Below are 20,054 nucleotides of genomic sequence, written 5' to 3' on the forward strand. Positions count from 1 at the left end.
TCTCTCTCTCTCTCTCTCTTTCTTTTTACATTTTCTTTTTACATTTTCTCTCTCCATTTTACTTCCCCAGGCCCGCACCACCACCTTCACTGACTTCACTCCTCTTTTTTTTGCACTTAATATAATTAATTATTCCCTCCCATACCGAGTCCACTGCCCAGCCCTATACTAGGCTAGGCCTATATAATAATATATCCTTTGTAAATAAAAGACCGCAGTTCGCACTGGATGACCATGGTTGGCAAAATTTTGTATGTTCCACAGGGTGTGCTGCGCACTGTGCCACCAAAAGAAAAGAGAAAGGAGGGTCCATTAATTTGTTGTAAGGTCCTTGGCTGCCCTTCATTACCCTCTAATAATAATACTAGTAACATTTAAAAAAAGATAAAGCCGATTTCCTGTTTCTCCGGATATCTTCCGTTACCGAATCATATGACTAAGGGGACATCACTCTTGGAATATTATCATCAACAACTGGAAGAACAGTGAACAGCAGAGTTTAATACTAATTTGTTGCAGAACGCCTGCTCTTTGGTATCCCTTTTTTACTTTCAAAAGTTACAAAATTAACCTCTGTTGAAAATGGCTTCAGGCGAGGCCGCCAGTCATGTCATCGAAGACCTTGAAAGGTTCAATAAAGGTAAGTGTTGTCAAGTTGAGATAGATCTAGTTTGACACCATCAATCAATTCTAATTCAGCAAGCTCTACCCGGCTGCCCCCTGTCTCGTGATACTTGATTGTATACCCTTGACTTTGCATTTGAATTACATCAACAGACTATCTACATACACGGAAACCAGACACGTAGTCTCAGTGTCTACGTACACTGTAGTAACTTCTGAGTGCTTTTATTAGTTTTTGGGGCCCCTTGAGCAGGTGCACGGACATGGTAAATGCTTCGCTCCCTTCATGACCTTGACTTCTTTCATTTTCCCCGTTTTCCTGTTGTATTTATTTGTATCTGGGTTCACGTAAAACTTTGAACCCAAATAATGGTACACACCCGTCTTGTTTCCTCATAGACAACTGTGAACCCAAAAAATGCAACACACTTCACTCAGGCACCCCCCGAAAAGAAAGTGGCTATTCTCACCCGCCCGGAAGTTCTCGCAAGATCAACTCCTCCCCTCTTCTCTCTCTCTGTCTCTTTCTGGATACTGTCTATCGGTGTGGACGATCAAATTGACCAAAACAAAGTTTAAAAATGATGTTAAAACCCAAAAGTAAATTAATTTGGTTGTCTACAAAGATGCTACGGCTATTTAACTTTTCGAATCGAGCCGAACTACGCGGGTCGCCATTTTGTTTTGCCCGGAAATTCTCACGCTACTTCTCTCTCTCTTTCTCTTTCTCTCTCTCCACTGCCCACAGACAAAATTGTACGCTTTTAGTTTAGTAGGCTACAGTTGTAATGGAACGTTTGTTCACGGCACAGAATTCTACAATTTTTCTGTTATCACAGTGTAGAATTCTGTGGTTTAGGGTGAACGCAAAATTTGGTGAACGCGCACCGGGTGAGAATAGCCACAAGACTCGCCTGCACTCTTCTCACTCCGGGTGAGAATAGAGGTGGCCCCCCGAAAAAGGAAGTGGCTATTCTCACCCGGGGTGAGAATAGAAATACGATCTACCTCTCATCCCGGGTGAGACTTGCCAGCGTAGGCTATTCTCACCCGGTGTGAAACAAGACCTGTTTTTCTTCATTTTGGAATACTGTCTATCGGTGTGGACGATCAAATTGATAAAAGCCAAGAAAAAATTACATAGCACAAAAGTGTATGCTAATTTGATCGTCTTCAAAGATGCTATGGCTATTTCACTTTTCGAATCGAGCCGAACTACGCGGGTCACCATTTTGTTTTGCCCAGAAGTTCTCGCAAGATCTACTCCTCCCCTCTCTCTCTCTCTGTCTCTTTCTGAATACTGTCTATCGGTTTGACCAAAACAAAGTTAAAAAATCATTTTGAACAAGAAAACTAAATTAATTTGGTTGTCTACAAAGATGCTACGGCTATTTAACTTTCCGAATCGAGCCGAACTACGCGGGTCGCCATTTTGTTTTGCCCGGAAGTTCTCGCGCTACTCCTCTCTCTCTCTCTCTTTCTCTCTCTGGATTGCCCACAGACAAAATTGCACGCTTTTTAGGCTAACACCTCTTTCCCCAGCTGGTGTTGGGAAGAGGCCATGGCTGTCGATTTTGTGCGATGAAATTTAACATGTGGAAAGACAAATGGTGGTGGGGCATATTGTGGTAGGGTGGCCAGTTCCTTTCCATGCCGCCTTTACTTCCCCAACTGGAAGACAGGTACCCATTACTTCTGGGTGAGCGGGAGGGGGCGAAAAAAATCCTTGTCCGGACCGAGGCTCAAACCCGGACTTTCCGCTTCGGAGACGAGCGCTCTAACTGCTCCACCACCGCTCCCTCCATATTTAGATTAATTTTATTTAATTGCCTTTTTCTTATTATTTATTTATTGGAATCTTGTTGTGGCAATTATAATAATAATAATATTTGATTAGATCTTAAAGTGCTGTGAAATTGAAATTGAACTTTAACTGTGTTTTCCAGTCTGCTGATACATTTACTGGAATCAGAGGTATTTTATTTACAACAGCTATTTTATTTCATTTATAAATTTTACAGGTGGTCAGATTCCCACCTCCAAGCTACAGGAACATGCAGAAGTTGTTCGAAAAAACAATGTCAACTGGAAGTCATACTTGCAGTAAGTGGAATGTTTCTGTTTCTGTCTTCAATTCTAATTGTGTACGTTTTTATTTTTTAAATTTAAAAAAAAAAAAGTTACTGTCATCTTTATTGGGAAAGGAAAAGAGGTTTGGGGGAGTGGTTAAGCTATGTTATACATATATGTATGTGAAATGAGCCCTTTTTTTTCTTTTCTTCTCCCATCATCATGCCCCATGTATTCATTTTTTTTTTGGTATTCCCAACCAAAACATTTTTGTTTTTATCTTTGCATGTTTCCAGGGGTCAGATGATATCGGAGGAGGTGTACAAATTCATTTCTGCCTTTGACAAAGCTTCAGCAGAGGCAAGAGAGACAATGCTGAAGGAAAACCCAAACCAGGTACAGTTCTGACAGCAAGTGCTTGCAGCATTTTCTTCTTTTATAGCATTTGGACCTAAATTTTGTTTGTCTCTTTGGTTTGATGAGGGAAGGGAGGCGGAGGGATGCAGTGTTGCTGATAATGACTATCTTAAGTTCACTGGGTATGTTGTGCTTTCAGGATAGTTAGCTGATTAGTATTAAGACATTGTAATATTTCTTGTGCTTTGTCTTTTTCCATCTTTGTCGTGGTCCTTTTTTTTTTTTTTTTTTTTTGCTTTCCCTGTCTGGACAGTACAATTATAAAAAGATAAAGCGTTGAATCATCAAGAAAAGTTGTGAAAAGTTGTATGTTATCTTTTATAGAGATCAAAATACAGTATTGGTATGGATCTAAATTTCTTTTTACTTTATTTTCTATGTGTCTCTGAAGTTTGTGGTGGTGTTCCGCATGCTGATGGAGGGCATCTCTCGGGATCAGACTCTGCAGTATGTCCTTACCCTTCTCGATGATGTTTTACAGGTAGGTTTTGGCTCACTTGGGATAAAAAGGCCTTATTAAGGGTGTTTAATAAATTATAACAAAACATGTAACAATGATAATTTACATTTATACAGTCAAACCTGTGTAAAATGGCCACCAGCTGTCATGGAAGAGTTATGTTATGCAAGAGTAAAATTAACGAAGTATTGTAAAGTAAGACGATGAAGACAGAGTGCCGTAGTAAAACAAACACACGAGTCGCCACCACTTGGAGAAAGAACGATGCGTTTGTCACAAGTTCACATCAACTTCCATTGTAACTTTGTTACGCATTTGGTAAACAAAACTGGACAAGTCACCTCACACATGATTTGTGCATGAGTTGTGGGCGGGGCTTACAGGTCATGGCGGATCACGCTTCTCTTACCAGCAGTTGAAAATTTATTTGTTAGGCCTTCCCTTTGGTCAGCTTCAGTAAACATTCGTTGGAGATACTAAAGATAACGGCAGGTAAATGAATTATGACGACCCCTCTGCAGCATGAGGGGCCAATTCAAAATTTATGACAAAGCGTCGGGCGATGAGTGACCACACCTGACCGCCTAAGGCAGGTAAATTTTACCGTGGGTTGATAAAATAAGATGGCCGTGGCCCTGTTTGATAGGTGACCGTTTTACACAGTTTACTTATTGAAGTGGTTATTGTCACCCCGGGTGAGAATAACCTATGTCTCGCTATTCTCACCCCCTCCCTTGTTTTTCCGGAAATGACCTAAGAGGGATCAGGACTGAGGTTATCGGGGCTAATGCTCCACATCCACAGGTCGTGTTGGTGTCCGAATAGACATAGATCTAGATCTAATCACCGTCAGGGTTGTGAAATTGGAGCCAAATCCCAGAAATTTGGTTCTTTTGGATCACGTCTAGCCGGGAGAATTTCATTTGGCTCTCTGGTTCTTTTTTGGCTCTGCACTCCAAATGTTCAAAAAGAAGAGGACAGAAGAGGCAAGAAAAAAGAAAAGAAAAAGAAAGAAGAAAAGAAGAAGAAAAAAATGAAAGTGAAGAAAAGAGCTTCTATTGCTTAAAATTATTAAACTAGTTAACACAATTTAACGCCCTCGCCCATTTGGTCTGAATAATTTACAACCCTTCAGCCGTCATGCAAGAGCATGGTCTCGTGCTCGTGTCTTGTTACTTTCATACACGCTCCCTGTTCCTTGAACCATAATGTATTGTGTGCAGAGAGGCTAGCCATCGTTTAAGTGTGTAAACAACGAATGGTGCGGCCGGTCCCACATCCCTCTCAGTGTTGGTTGTGAGCCTTTTTTTTTAACTGGAGAGGAGAAAAATGTTTTTACGTTATTATTATTCGTTCCTGATCACATACGGTAAGTCATCAAAGGCCAAGGTGATTTTATTGGCCTGCGAGAGGTTGGGGGGGGGGAGGGAGTCCTCGCCTCATGCCCACTCCGGGGTCCGGGGAGCAATTCTCAACTGGGGGAGGGGGGGGGGGTAAGAATAGAGAGACATGGGGTGAGAATAAAGGTGGCCTTAACTTAAATAGGAAAAACGCAAACGGGGGGGGGGGGGGGGGGGGGGGTGGAAAGTGGCCATTTGTACATATGGCCGTATTATACAGGTAGCTGCCATGGCAGGTTCGCCTGGATAGTGCATATCCATGCTCTGTGCTATTTTCAACAATTATTGCCCCAACGGATCCTAGAAGACTGAGAAATGTTCCAAGCTTCCTGGGAAGCATATAGTTTAAGTAGCTAATCAAGTGCTTGAACACTAACAAACTAACAAGATCTTTCACTGTCTATAGCCAGGTACCAATTCCCACCAGGGGAAACTGAGGAAAATTCATGTAAAGTGCCTTATTATAGAGGGATGGGGTTCAAACTCATAACCTTTCGGTTGTGAACCCTGCAGTGTAACTACAAACCACCCATAGCACAAAAGGGACATTGCATTTACTCCAAAAAATATTTATAGGTAAGAGCCTAGTTTCTTTACCCTTCCTCTTAAATGATCTAAATTGTGTTGATGGACACCCATGGGTTGAACTGTGCACACATTGCTAACTCAATGATGGCAACATCTCAGCTCCAAGATTGAGAAGAAGAAAAATACTAATGACTTTCTTTGTAATCTCCAGGAGGACAAGTCTAGGGTTGAAATTTTCAAAGAGTTTGCTCGTAAGAAGAAAGAGTCAGTATGGCAGCCATTTTTCCATCTACTCGACAGAGATGACAAGTTTATTGTGTACCAGGTAAGCGTGCATTAGATACCGTTTCATTGACCTTTTCAGTTAAAATCTTTTAGTTTTAAAGTTCTCAGAACTCAGAATGCTTTTGTTGGATGCTGATCGTCTGTCTTATTTTATTTTACTTGAAGGCTTTCTTAATAAACTGTAATGAAATCAAGAAAAGCCTGAAATATTTAGGCTATGTATAGAGACACAGAAGTCTTTAAAAAAACTCAATTAGAATCAGTCACAAATGGAAAGAGGAAGAGAGGTAGACACTAGACAGATGACATCAATGTCTAGACAGGAATGGCTCTAGAGGACCTGGCAGAGTTGCTAATGTAAGATGGTTTGTTATGCAACGACGAACGAAGACCTAACGAGATGTTGATGATATAAACCATTTTAAGGGATGCAAAACTAAAACAATACTTCTCTGCTTACTCTTCTGTGTTCTGAGTGTATTTATGATCTGCATCTCAATGTTTGTCAGTTGAGTAAGGAACTTACCGTACTTGTCCTTTGTATTTTTTTCCTTATTTTATTGCATTTCCTTTATATTTGATTCACTTTTGGGTGAATTGGTTAAAGCTTGGTATTATTCTGCTCCTGTGTTTAGGCCAGTCGTATCATCGCCAAGATTGCATGTTGGTCCAAGGACCAGATGGAACGCAAGAATCTGCAGAGTTACCTGGTGTGGCTGAAGGATCAGATCAAGGTCCCTGTAAGTATTTCTCAGCATGGAAATGTCACAGGAGAAGCTAGAAATATCTTACGTTTTTTTAGTGAAATTGTGAATGCTTTTTTAATAATTTTGTTGTTGTTGTGAAGTCTTTCTTTGAGTAAACTGTTTATTCTTATTTAATGACATTTAATGAAAACTGAAGGTGAGCCATAAGATATGTACTCCCAAAAGTCCCTTAAAAATCTTTGCAATAAAACAAAAATTAACTCTCTGCTGGTATCGGCCTGTTCTTTTCATACCTTTCAATTTTCTTTTCAGTTCTTTGTTGACTTTCTAGGTGAAATTTCTAGTTCAAAATGTACTGACACAAAACGAGATTTAAAAAATGTAACATGTTTGAAATACTTTTTCCCCAAAACAAGTGGTACCTGTTTATGATATAACATTTTTTAAATATGAAACATATTTTTGTTGTTGTATTTTCCTAGAACAACGAGTACCTTCTGTCGGCTGGCCGCTGTCTACAGATGATGTTGAGGATTGACTACTATAGGCTTGTGTTTGTTGAGGTCGATGGAATTTCCGCGTAAGTTTATGTTTTTCTTTTGCATCTATGGTGAACTTGGGGTGCAGTTCAGTTGGGGAGGGAGGGTCCATCTAGTGGGATGATTATGAACAATAGTTTGGATTTCTCGTATTAGATAGATACATTTTAGCAGGGATTTCTCTCTCTTCTGTCAGTCTTCAACATTTTCAGTATAAGTGATAGTGGTATTTTCTTTCTTTCCTGTCATTCCTCAGTATCATCGGTGTAAATTAAAGTTACCTTTTCATTCTTCTCTGTTGCTCTCCAATCGTAGTGTTAATTGAATTGTATTTTCTTTCCTTGCTATTTGTCACTAAAGTCACAAATGTAAATAAAAGTTTATTTGTGGATGCTGCTTTGCAAGTGCTTTGGTGTAGTTTATCCTCCGTTCCTATGAAACATCTATCATCTTATCCCTCCTTTTTTTTTGTGTTTGTTACTCTCTTGTAACACCTCTAATCTTCGGCACTTATATGGCCTTTTTGTGTTGCAAGTGCCGTAAAACTCTTACTAAAACTAAAAAGTTCATTTTCTCCTTTTCTGTTGTCCCCCCAGTATTATCAGTGTCCTGGCAGGAGGCTGCAGCTTCCAGGTCCAGTACCAACTGGTCTTCTGTCTCTGGTGTATCTCCATGAACTCTGACCTGGCTAACAGGATGAACAAGTGAGTACGACACTCTGGTCTCTGGACTCGTGAATGATGGGTGCTCTGGTGAAGTCTCTGTCGTCGCATTGTTTTTGCTCTTCTTGTTTTTCTTACTCTCCTCCTTCCCTTTCTTCTTCGTATTCTTCCTCTGTGTTGCCATAACCCAGACCAGTTCCTTCTGTGCTGAGGTGTTGTGAACTACAACCTCTGATAATGGTAAGAAACACTTTGACATTTTCACAGAAACTTTTTTTCTCCAGGGATAGTCTTGTGTAAGTTGATGTACAGCAAAGTGGGAAGACATGTTATCACATCAAAAGGCTAGCCCAGGATAGGAAAAGGTGGAAAGTGTTTGTTCGTGGCCTATACCCTGAACCAGGATGAGAAAGGCAATGATGGTGATAATTCAGTGTGTGTATGAGTATGGCCGCTTGTACTGAGTGAGGAGATCATTTAGACTGCTCCCTGTAAGACTCTGTCATTCATCAATTTTCAAAATGGCGTATAGTGGAAATTTACAGTAATGCAGTCGACCTTTGTTCAAATCCTTTCAGGGTATACACTTATTATATGACATTCAAAGAGTATTTGGCTGTGATGATAACAATTTTCATCACTGCGCCAACAAGAAATTGAAACCCTCAACCTTTGACCTTTATGTCGTGAAGTGTGACAATATACTGACAACCATGTTGTATTCATCAGGGGCAACATCATCCCGACCCTGGCAGATGTACTCAGCGATGCCATCAAGGAGAAAGTGACCCGTATTGTCCTGGCCACATTCCGGGTATGTGTAAAGTGAACTGGTATGTCATTGACGCTTGTACAATAGAGATGCCAACCCTCATGATTTTGGCATGAAAATCACGAAAACATGGCCAGTCTCACGCCTCAACGATTTTTTTGGTGTAATCTCACTAAATTTTTTGGGTCAGATCGAGTAGAATCGTATTTGGGGTAAAAATCACTAGGACACAGGTCGTAATGGTCACAAAGACTCATCATTGCCCAACGCTTTCTTTTCGACTGAAGTTTTGATCTGCCATTTTGGCCTAATGTGCCATCGTCGATCATGTATTTGGCTTTCCTCTTTTTCCGCTTGCTGAAGCATTTTGGCATCGTTACTATAGACCGCAAACATCATTTGGCCAACAAAGCTTACATGACAGCTGGCAGTCCAGTTCGTTCCTTTTTCTCCCTTTGGTTGGTTGGGTTTTATTTTGCCATGTGCTCGCTCGCGAATCTTACTTGTTGATTGGGCTGTGGATTTATTTTTTTGAGGAGGGTTTTGTGTCTCGAAATGTCTTGTAGGTTCAGGTCTATTGTGATAACAGTTAAAACGTGTGCGTATGTGAATATTATTTGTACATGCATTTATGTAAACCGCCTAGAGCTGTGTTCACATGGGAGTGGGCACTATAGAAATGATCTACATTATTATCATTGTTATTATTATTATTATTATCATTGCTGTCTAGTAATCCTGTTCTTATCACTAAATGACCATTATTGTAGCATCACAATGCTTTTATCAGTTATGCCTACTTTCTAAAAACAACAACTCTACAACTCTCTATTCTCTTGTTCCAGAATCTTCTGGAGAAAGTGACTGAAGAGCTTGTGAAACAGGAACATGCTGTCGCCATGGTGCAGTGCAAGGTAAGGGAAGAGAGGGGGGATATTTCTACTTGTTTGCTGGTAGTTGCAGGGCTCTGCTACCAATTCCTACTTCTTTTCTTTCCCTTTGTTGTTTTTGTTTATCTTTTTTCCCCTCACTAAACAGCCATAATTATGTCAGTGTGCTTCTCTATTCCCAAACTTTGGACAATCTACAAAGTGAGAGTGGGTGGTTGGCAGGTTCTCTGGTGTGGATTTCTCCTTCTTTCCTATCAAACATCTGTCATCCTTATCTCCCTTCCTTCTTTTTTGTGTATGTTACTCTCTTGTAACACATAATGTATTCTTCGGCACTTATATGACCTTATTGTGTTGCAAGTGCCGTAAAACTCTTACTAAAACTAAACAAAGTGAGCTCCTCTGGGACTCAACAGTGAGGTCTGTCTGCGAAAGGGTAAAAGAAAAGAGAGATCACTTTGCTCATTGAATTAAAATATAATCATTAACTTAAGATTTTGATGAGTCTTGAGCCATTTATATCTGATATAGTATTACACTTTTGGTAAAACAAATACAATAATATGGTCATAGCTATAATTATGTGAAAGTCACCACCATCATGGTCATGAACATCATCATTACCACAATGACCATCATCATCACCACCTTAACCTTGGAAGACTCTGAAGTAATTTTTTATCGATAAGTGTAATTAAACAATTTTTATTAACTAAAACACCTACATGATTTGTATCCAAGGCTTCATCAGGAGGGATGCTACCAATAGTATCATTGTGATGATCAGGAGTGATGGTACCGTCACCATCTTCATGTCATGAACTTCACCATTACTACCATAACCACCACCATCATAACAATAACAACCACCATCGTCATCATTGTCATAACTGTCGTCATCTTCATGCCATGATCATCACCATTACCACTACAGCCATGACCGCCACTACCATGACCACCATCAATATCATAACCGCAACCACGTCCATCACTGTCGTAACCACCATCATCATCCTCATGCTATGACCATCACCATTACCACTACAACCACGACCACCACTACCACAACCACCACCATTCTTACCATTACCACTACCATCACCATCATTATCTTCATGCAATGATCATGACCATTACCACCACAACCATAACCAACCATCACTACCATAACCACCATCATTATTATCAATAACACTGCCACTACCAACACTGTCATTATAACCATCATCATCTTCATACCATGACCACCGCTGTCATAACCACCACCATAACCACTGCCACCACCATCACTGTCATTTCAACCATCACCATCCCCAGGTCCTGAAGCACCTTGAGCTCCAGGAGGGCCGTCACATCCAGGACGAGGACATTGTGGCCGACCTCAAGTTTGTCACCGAGACTCTGCACGACTCCATCAAACATCTTAGGTACCTGCCGCACCCACACCACGCACTCTTGCTGATCTTCTCAGTCTGTCTGTGTATTTGTCTCACCCTCTCGTTTTCCCTTTGCCTCTTTACTGTCTCTCACTCTTTCACTTTCAACCCCCTTTCCCTCCCTCTCTCCTCCCCCATTTTCTTTCTCTCCCTATTTTGGAGAAAGTGAGTGTATGTTTTTTCACACTTGTGTCCGTCTCTCAATCTTCAGCTCCCTGGACGAGTATGTGTCAGAGGTCAAGTCTGGCCGCCTTGAATGGAGCCCGGTGCACCGATCTGACCGGTTCTGGCACGAGAATGCTGCCCATCTCAATGACCACAACTATGAACTGCTCAAGTGAGTATGAAATACTGTTGAACAGAACTGTCCCCCAGTACTTGATAGTTGTTGGAAAGGCAGCCAAAGGAAAAGTTTATATGTGAGCTTTTGCCAATAGATGGGTACCTCTGTAGCTCAGAGGGTTGATGATAAAGTTTTTTGTGTTTCGTTTTTACTTAAATTTTTCTATTCATGTATCTCCTCCTACAAAAGCATGTATTTACAGACCTACAGGTGACGTGCTAAGCTGTGTTATGGGCATTACATAACATCAAGTCAAATTCTTTCAGACATAACTATGATAAAACCTTTTTTAGAATTTGAACATACAAAATTATTTTATCAGTTTTCTTATTGCTTTAATTTTCAAACATAAGCATGAAGAGCATATAAAATGGTGAGGATCACCAAAAAAAGAAATTCTGAATGCCACTGTGTTTGCATTTGTGTCATCATAGTTATGTCTGTAAGAAAAGAAAAACTTTCCATTTTTATATCTTAATCTGTTGTATGAAAATTTGAGCAAAAGATTCAGAAGATTCAGTTTGACTCATAATGCAGGTTGGTGATGAAAAAATGCCACTTTATTCACATTTTACTATGGATCTCTGCAAAGTATCAAATATCTTTTGAACATAACCATGACACAAAATGAAAAATAGCCTGAAAAGTAATTTATGGAACATAAAATTATTTTAATAGTTTTCTCATTGCTTTAATTTTTAAAACATAAGCATGAAGAGCATATAAAATCACAGAAATAAGAAATTCTGAATGTCTTTGTGTTCACATTTATGCCATCATAGTTATGTCCGAAAGAAATGAAAAACTTTCCATTTTCATATATATATTTTAATTCATTCAAAAAAATTTTGCTAACAAAGATTCAGGAGATTCAGTTTGACTTATAATACATGCTTATGGTGAAAAAATGCCACTTAATTCACATTTTACTATGACTCTATGCAAAATACCAAATATTTTTCAAACATAACCACGATGACACATAATGAATAAATGTTTGTCGTCATTTTGGAACATATCAATTTACATCAAGTTTTCCCCTCTCGTTGACATCTAGCCAAGCATGTGTGATCGCATCCAGATCTTCCACTATTTGACCACTGGAACGCAGTACAATGTTAATCATTACTTGGTTTAAATTTAATTAAATGGTGGAAACATTTTTCGAACATAACATGTTAAGATTTGATGACTACCTAAGAAAACTTAAATGAATTCGTCTCATCCATTGTTATTCTTCTCACTGTCTTGCATCGCACAACAATACGCTTTGAATGGATCGACAGGATCCATGCATGTACTTCCATCCCTATTATTTCTCGTTTTCTGACTGGTTCTTTCATGCACAACAAATGATGACAGAGCACGAGGCGTCGCGGGATTTCCGTTTACTGCAAAATCACGCGCGATCACAGCCTCGGAATCTGTCAGCGCATTGAGTAAACATTGAACAATATTATGCTCGATCCGAAACCGATAGAAACAAAGTCAGGGGGAATCGAAGTTGCTTTGCGAAATGACCATACGAGTTATGCTTGAAAATGAAAATCTATGATGACAATGACAATCTTTTTTCATCTCGCAGGGAGAAATTTGTATCTAGAAAGGCTCACAAAGAAAATACAGCTACAGATATGATTATTCCTGATATAGCACCACTAATAATGTAGTTATAGTTGTAAAAGTGTAGGAGGACGAGTTTCTTAGCAATTATTTCATTGTTGAACTTGACAACAGAAAAGTACAAACTCGACACACCACGTTTTGCATTCTAAAAATACATCAATTTCAGAACTAAAAATATTTGTAAGATTTCTTCTGATGACCCGACTGCTATTTCTCTGCTCCCATAACTGAAACATATTAAGCACAACATATATACAAATTTCACAGCTGTAGCACCATTTTTTATTGAAATAGGAAAGTATTTTGTAAAGTATGTGAAGAAACCCCCACCTATTGACAAAGGCTCACATTGTAGTATTATGAAGTAAGGGGTACCTCAATGTTTGTGCAAACTTTATACAAACTTGCTCTAATGGCTACCTGTCCAAAACAATCACCTGTACAAATGGCCACTTCCCACCCCGCACATTTTTTTTCTGTATTAACGCCTTCATTGTCCTGGTGCCTCACAATAATGCGTAATTTTTAAGACAACCACTTTTCTCGTTGACAATGGGTGGTCATTTGAGCAATGTCAACTGTATATGTAGTTTTACACCACCTTCCATGCCATTTACATTATTTAGACAGCAGGCTTCTCCAACCCTGTTTATCAAGGCCAATGTGTTGTGTGTGGGATATTATATAGCATCCCAGCGTTAAGACAGTGATGCTTCATGAAATAGATTTTTCCCAGTGAGAATGGAACTCATGTCGTTAATGTTCAATTGGGAAAAGCCTAAAGAGTTTCTTAACAGGCTCTAACTGCAAATAAGGAATGGAATTATTGTTTGAATAAGAGCAAAAAATGTAACCTCTGTTGGAACTACATTTGTGTATGAAATGTTACTTGTAAAAAACATGAATCTGTTGCATTTCTACATTTAAAATGGATTCAAAATATGCATGGGTCAAGAGTTCTCATAATCTTAGTAAAATTCATTTCAAATCAAAAGTTTACAAAGAATGAACAAATAGGAAGAATACTGACAAAATGAGTTGCTTCTTGCAATTCATTATTGGAGACATTGGCCAAAAGTTGACGCTGGGGTTGAATTTGTACATTTTCAACTTATGCTATTTTCTTCAAGTTTAACACATCTTTTATCATTTCATACTAATAAATCATACGAACTCAACCTATCAGTTTCACATATCTTTATTCGTTCTGCCAAAATCCGAGAAGTAACTCATTTTGTCAAGAAGGCTCACAAATGATCTAACAAACAGATGGGCAAACAAAAAAAATAATCTGTTGTGTTGATTGTACACAGGATGCTAATCAAGTTGTTGGAAACCAGCAAGGACCCACTGATTCTGTCTGTTGCTGCTCACGACATTGGAGAGTATGTGAGATACTACCCAAGGGGGAAGAAGTAAGTGTCTACTGTTTGTTACCGCATTTTGAACTAGAGGTGGATCAGCCACCTACAGCCTACTGGTGAAACCCAGCCTGTGAAGTGTCTGTTGGTGTTTGGGTGTTTGTGTGTGTGTCATAGTTGTACTGAGAAGACTTTCAGTCATGAAGTTTTATGTGAAGATCAAGACAGTTAATGTGTATGTTTGTTAACAGTATTGAGCAATTTCAAACTCAATATGACGATGGTAATGTGTAAAGTGTCTGTCAATGTCTTTGCAGATAGAATTGAGTGAAGTCTTGACTTAAGTTACTGCAAATATGATAACAGTCAATGTGTCTGTGTGTGTTTGTATGTTCCTCCTGTGTTGCAAAACTGTGTAAATTTTGTATGGAGATGGTGACAGGATATATTTCTCTGTGCGTGTCCATGTTTGTGTGTTGACTGTATTTTGTTGATCGTCGGAAGGTGGTCTGGTGTGGTTTGCTTCTTCTTTTTTATCAAACCTTTATTTTCTTTATCTCTCCTCCTTTTCCTGATATATTAGTGGGTGGTTGGTGGGTGCTCTGGTGTGATTTACTTCTTCTTTCCTATCAAACATCTATCGTCCTTATCTCCCCTTCTTTTTTATGTTTGTTACTTTCTTGTAACACCTCTCATCTTCTGGCGTTCATATGACCTTATGCAGTTGTGAGAGCTGTAAAACCTCTACTAAACTAACTGATATGTTACTCTAGTAACACCTCTGATCAGCTCTACTTTTATGACCTTCTTGTGTTACAAATGCCATAATATAACTCTTACTAAAACTAAACCATACGATTGTGTTTACTTCCCCCAGCATCGTGGAACAGCTGGGCGGCAAGCAGATGGTGATGCAGTTTATGATGCACTCTGACCCCAATGTCAAATACGAGGCACTCATTGCAGTGCAAAAGATTATGGTCCATAACTGGTGAGAGTCTTGTTGTTTGTTTCTTTTCTGTCTTTTGCTGAGGTTTTAAGAAGATAATGTGAGTGGTTGGCGGGTGCTCTGGTGTGGTTTGCTTCTTCTTTCCTATTAAAAATCTATCGTCCTTGTCTCCCCTCCATCTTTTTTATGTTTGTTACTCTCTTTTAACACCTCTAATCTTCTGGCGCTCATATTACCTTAGGCAGTTGCGAGCGCCGTAAAACCTCTACTAAAACTAAAACATAAGAAGATAATCAAGTTGTTTTAGGGGTTTGTTTTACGGGTTATGATTTTTTGCTGTAATGATGTTCAAGTAAACATTAAGTCAGCTTGGTAATGACCACTTGCTATGCTAATTGTGAAACAGTCATGGCTGGAGAGTGTTTTGTTCTCTTTTAGTTTCAGACTCCGATTCAATTTCCAGTACTTAAAAAAGTAGGCTATATTTGTATTTCTTTTCTTTCTTTCCTTTTTTTTTTTTTTTTTTTTTGGTATTATGGAGTATCTATCTGTAATTGTTAGAGTAATCGTCGCCTAAGAACTATTTTGCTCAAAGTCACTCTCTATTTAAGTAAACTTTGGACAAAATAATAGTCCTGAGGCGACGTAGTGTCTCAGCATAACTCTCTCTCTCTCTCTCTCTCTCTCTCTCTCTCTTGCTCTATTGAACTCCCAGTGGAGCATAGGCCATCAACATTTCTCAAGGCCCCCCCCCTTTTTTCATTTCTGCTTGTACCGCTCGCCTCCATGTCATCTTTGGTCTTCCTTTCTTAAGTTTTCCTTGTGGATTCCACGCCAAAGCCTGTCTGATGATGCTTGTCGGGAGTCTCCTCAGGGTGTGCCTAATCCATTTCCATTTCTTCACCTGTATGTCTTCCTTTACTGCCCTTTGGCTTGTTCTTTTCCACAGTTGAGCATTTGTGACTCGATCGTTCCACTTGATCCCCACTATCCTTCTTAGACATCCATTTATGAAGCTCTGCAGTTTTGAACATAACTTGACTATAGTTTTTCTTTGGGTTTTTTTTTTCACTTTGTAACAGGTGTAATGATCATTATATGTATATATAATATGTACTGTAAATGCAGTATGTGCTCTATAGCAAGGTTTATATTCACAAATATACATACTTTTCTCTCTCTCTCTCTCTCCCTCTCTCTCTCTGTCTCTCTCTCTCTTTCTCTCTCTCTCTCTCTCTCTCTCTCTCTCTCTCTCTCTCTCTCTCTCTCTCCCCATCCTCTCTTCTCTCTCTCTTTTCACCCTCTCCCCCTTTCCCTGATACAAGCCAAGAATTTGTTGATATTCCATGACCCGCCAGTGATATTTTAATAACCTTTGTATCTGTTCTAGGGAGTACCTCGGCAAGGCACAGGATGCCAAGCAGCCCGGGTTTGGCCCAAATCCCATCAAGGCATAGTATGAGGGTCAAGGTTAGCGTAGTCTTGGACCAACAGCTGTGATGGACACTGTACATGGACTGTAATGAGCGAATGCTGGACTCTTCTTGAGTGTGAACAAATGTGTGTGCATATTCTTATGAATGGGAGAACGTCTCCTTTCTTTTTTTTTTTTTTTTTTTTTTTTGTCCCTCAAAGTTAGCTCGATGAGTAATTTTTTTTGCGTGTGAGTAAGTCTCTGCAAAGTAGGTAAGCACCCCAAATGAGTATTTTGTGTGTATGTATGTGTCTGTGTATTTGTATGCTTTCTGAAATTATAACTCAAGTCTGTGAAAAGTGGTGTACAATTCAATTCCTGTTGCTGATTTTTCTAACGCATGACATGACTGTCATAACCTTTAAATACCGGTTCCTATCTCATCTAGATTAGGTCTGTTGCGTAGAATGATCCCTGCATGTCTCGTAGACTACTTAATCTTTCCCTGTGAGAAACCTGAAAGGCTGAAGTGTCTGGGAGAAAGGTGGCTGCTAGATGTTGCTCAATCGTGTGGTGCATTCCAGGGCTGGTGTGTATAGGGCCTATTTCTTGTGGTTGCGCTAGACGGAGGTGGATGCCATTACATACACCATTATTCTACTTTGCAATTGAACTGTTTTTGGCACCAGTGAAATGCAATTTCCTACGCATTCTTGTACTTGACTTATCAAGAGTGAAACTCGAAAGGCTTGGTGTGAAATGAGTGTCAACAAATTAATGTTTCACACATTTTACCGCCAGCAGTGCTTCAAGTTTTCTAGAAACATAGTGGCCCTAAAACTCAATTGTGAGTAGTGGCAATATCATGCAAAACAATATTTTCATTGTGGGTGAGAACTGTCATGACAAAACCAAAAAAACAGAGGCCTTAGTTATCCATTGATTCAACTCTTGGGTCGAGTTAATTATTACATGAAATATGTAATATATTTTGGATCCTTCTTGCACTAACTAAATTCTTTTATGACACTAATGTTTTTGTGCAGGGATAGACATTTTAAAATATTCCTGATTCATTTTGACATTCCACTTTTTAGGGGGACTTAGAGGTCAACATCCTTTCATGTTAGCTGCAAAAAATTCACTGTGATCTTGACTTTGCCATTTCTTATGTGATTCTATCTTTCTTTGTGTGTCATGTAACAGGGAGAGAAAGAGTTTTCAGGTTGTGTAATTAGGGGGCTGGTGGTCACTTTGTGTAGCTGTCTGTTATTAGAACTATGGTCTTTTGGTCAATCTGTGATATGGGTGACTGATTTCATATATTATTACTGCCTCTAGATAATATAAGAGGCCTGTTCGTCAACAGTCTATGAGAGTCCCCCTCCGTAAGACTGCCTATGAACTATGTACGAAGCTACTCCATGTCACTGTGTGTCCTTGATAACCATGTTTCAAAGAAAACTATCCGAGGATTGACGCTTGATATGACCTAAGACGTGTAGCTAGCTTCGAATTTCCTTCAGTTTTGTGGGTTCTAAAATTGAATATAGTGATGCAACCTGTTTCTTGTCCTTCCTCCCTGCCTCTTGCTCTTAGAGTCTTTTACTTCAAAGTAGCCTACTTTGAAGGTGTCACTGTTAACAAATATTTATAATCATGACCTCTTACTGATGTATATAATGTCCGTGTGACCTTTTTGAACCACCTTTGGCTCTAGGCCTTTACATGACTGTGTATGTGTGCATGTTGTGTTCATGGCTGTTGTGGCAAAGACTAGTTCCCAGATGATGTGGTGTAATTTTATTTCTGTTTTGTGTTTGGAAAATCTGTTCAGAAGACTGAGGGTATCTTTTTTTTTTCTGGTGAGATTGTGAGGGCGAATAGAGTGTGAGATTCGCCGCAATCAAATATATTGCGGTCCAATGTTAATCAGAAGACTCACTCATACATCTGGTATATCGTGTAGATGGATGTATTTAATCAGTGCACAAATTGTCACTTGCGCAACATAGGGGTGGGCAGGTAGCAATCCTTGACATCTTTTTTTACTGGATCATGAAATGGGGTATTCACCTGTTTGTAGTAGGCCTACAGTTATTGTTATATGTTTACGCCTATGTTGTACAACTGACAAAATTTTGGTACGTGGTGTGTGTATTTCAGTTGTTGTAACCAACCAGCAACAGGTGTTTGTCTGGTGGTCAGCTTGTCTCCAAAATGTTTATTGCCTTTCTTAAAACGTTATATTACTTTATTTATCATGGTTATCAGGTTTCTATCAAGTAGAGAGAGCTACTTTTGGCTTGCTGGCTCTTGTGGATTTTTCTGTTTTGTGTCATGAGCGGAAAGCGGAGAATGGTGGGATATCTTCGTATCAGCCAGGGCCAACACTGGACCTGTAATTTGGGGGGAGGGGTGGATATCTCCGATGCCTAACACCCTTTTCATGTGTTGCCTGCCCCTAAACACCAACTCCCCAACCCTCACTTTCTTTGGCTCAAATTGTGTTTTTTGTACTCATTGACAGAGGTCTAGTTATTACGGACTATAGATAGCCAATACATGTATTTGTATTTTTCTTGTTTTCATCTTTCTGCTATTCTTCTGGTCTAAGTCTAGGGAAATTAGCAATTTTATGGTATTTGTAGAACTCATTTCAATTTGTCAAGTTGTGCACATGTTTTATAGATGCTCACTAGTCAGTGTATAGCATTCATTAATAAAATATACATACATAGTTGAGAATGTCAAATGAATGTAAATGTATCATTATCATGGGCTATGAAATAAACCCATTTTTTGTGATCTAAATGTGTGTTTTTTTGGTTATTGCTTTGTCACTGTCGTCCTCGTACTTCATAGTGTACCACTGTGACATTGTTTGTCTATCAATGTCAGAAACGAGTGGTGTAAGCCCTTGATTGTCTTTTTGAATTTGATGCTTGTTGTGCCATGGTTAGGCCTTGTATTGGAAAGATGGGAGTTGAAGTCTGCATGGGTGAGAATAGGATTTCCATTGAGTATCTTCACCTTTTTCTTGGATGGGTGGTTGGCAGGTGCCATGCTGTGTTTTGTTTTTTCTTTCCAATCAAACATCTATTGTCCTTGTCTTTCCTCCTTGTTTTGTATGTTATTCTTTAGTAACTCCTCAAATCTTTGGCACTTATATTAATATACAACCTTATTGTTTTGCATGTGCCCCGAAACTCTTACCAAAACTAAACATTTTCCTGGAATGTATCTGGCTCTAAAGTAGCCTACATGGCAGATTTCACTGCGACAGGTCGAGTCAAAGCAGCCCACATTGTTAATGGTCTAAATTCTGTCAATGGAAAGGTAAAACAGTACAACAGAAGACTCAACACTACTTAAAGTGTACAGTGTATTAGCAGTAGCATGTTTTGTTAACATCTGGTGCTGTGCGTCCCACAATTTGGGGGGGGGGGGGGAGGCTATAGAACGTCAGTCAGCGGTGTATATAGCATAATACTATTATCTGATTGGTAATCGCCTGGTGTCTTTCTTTTTCTATCGAGAGGGTTCTCAGTTCCAGTTAGTATTTTGCCGA

The 20,054-nt window shown here is 39.3% G+C and overlaps 1 protein-coding gene across 1 annotated transcript; it reads left to right on the top strand.

Annotated features, from left to right (window-relative positions):
* The first annotated feature begins 264 nt into the window (after positions 1-264).
* LOC101863445 (V-type proton ATPase subunit H) lies at positions 265-19,297 on the top strand. Its single transcript, XM_005101351.3, has 15 exons — positions 265-640; positions 2,646-2,727; positions 2,991-3,090; positions 3,503-3,592; positions 5,711-5,824; positions 6,420-6,524; positions 6,974-7,071; positions 7,627-7,734; positions 8,422-8,506; positions 9,310-9,378; positions 10,672-10,781; positions 11,002-11,127; positions 14,073-14,174; positions 14,998-15,111; positions 16,460-19,297. Exons 1-15 carry the CDS (start codon positions 583-585, stop codon positions 16,524-16,526), a joined length of 1,428 nt encoding a protein of 475 aa, XP_005101408.1. The 5' UTR covers positions 265-582; the 3' UTR covers positions 16,527-19,297.
* Positions 19,298-20,054: the final 757 nt, after the last annotated feature.

The sequence above is a fragment of the Aplysia californica genome, unplaced genomic scaffold (assembly GCF_000002075.1).
Source record: "Aplysia californica isolate F4 #8 unplaced genomic scaffold, AplCal3.0 scaffold00279, whole genome shotgun sequence".
In the NCBI taxonomy this organism is placed as follows: Eukaryota; Metazoa; Mollusca; class Gastropoda; order Aplysiida; family Aplysiidae; genus Aplysia; species Aplysia californica.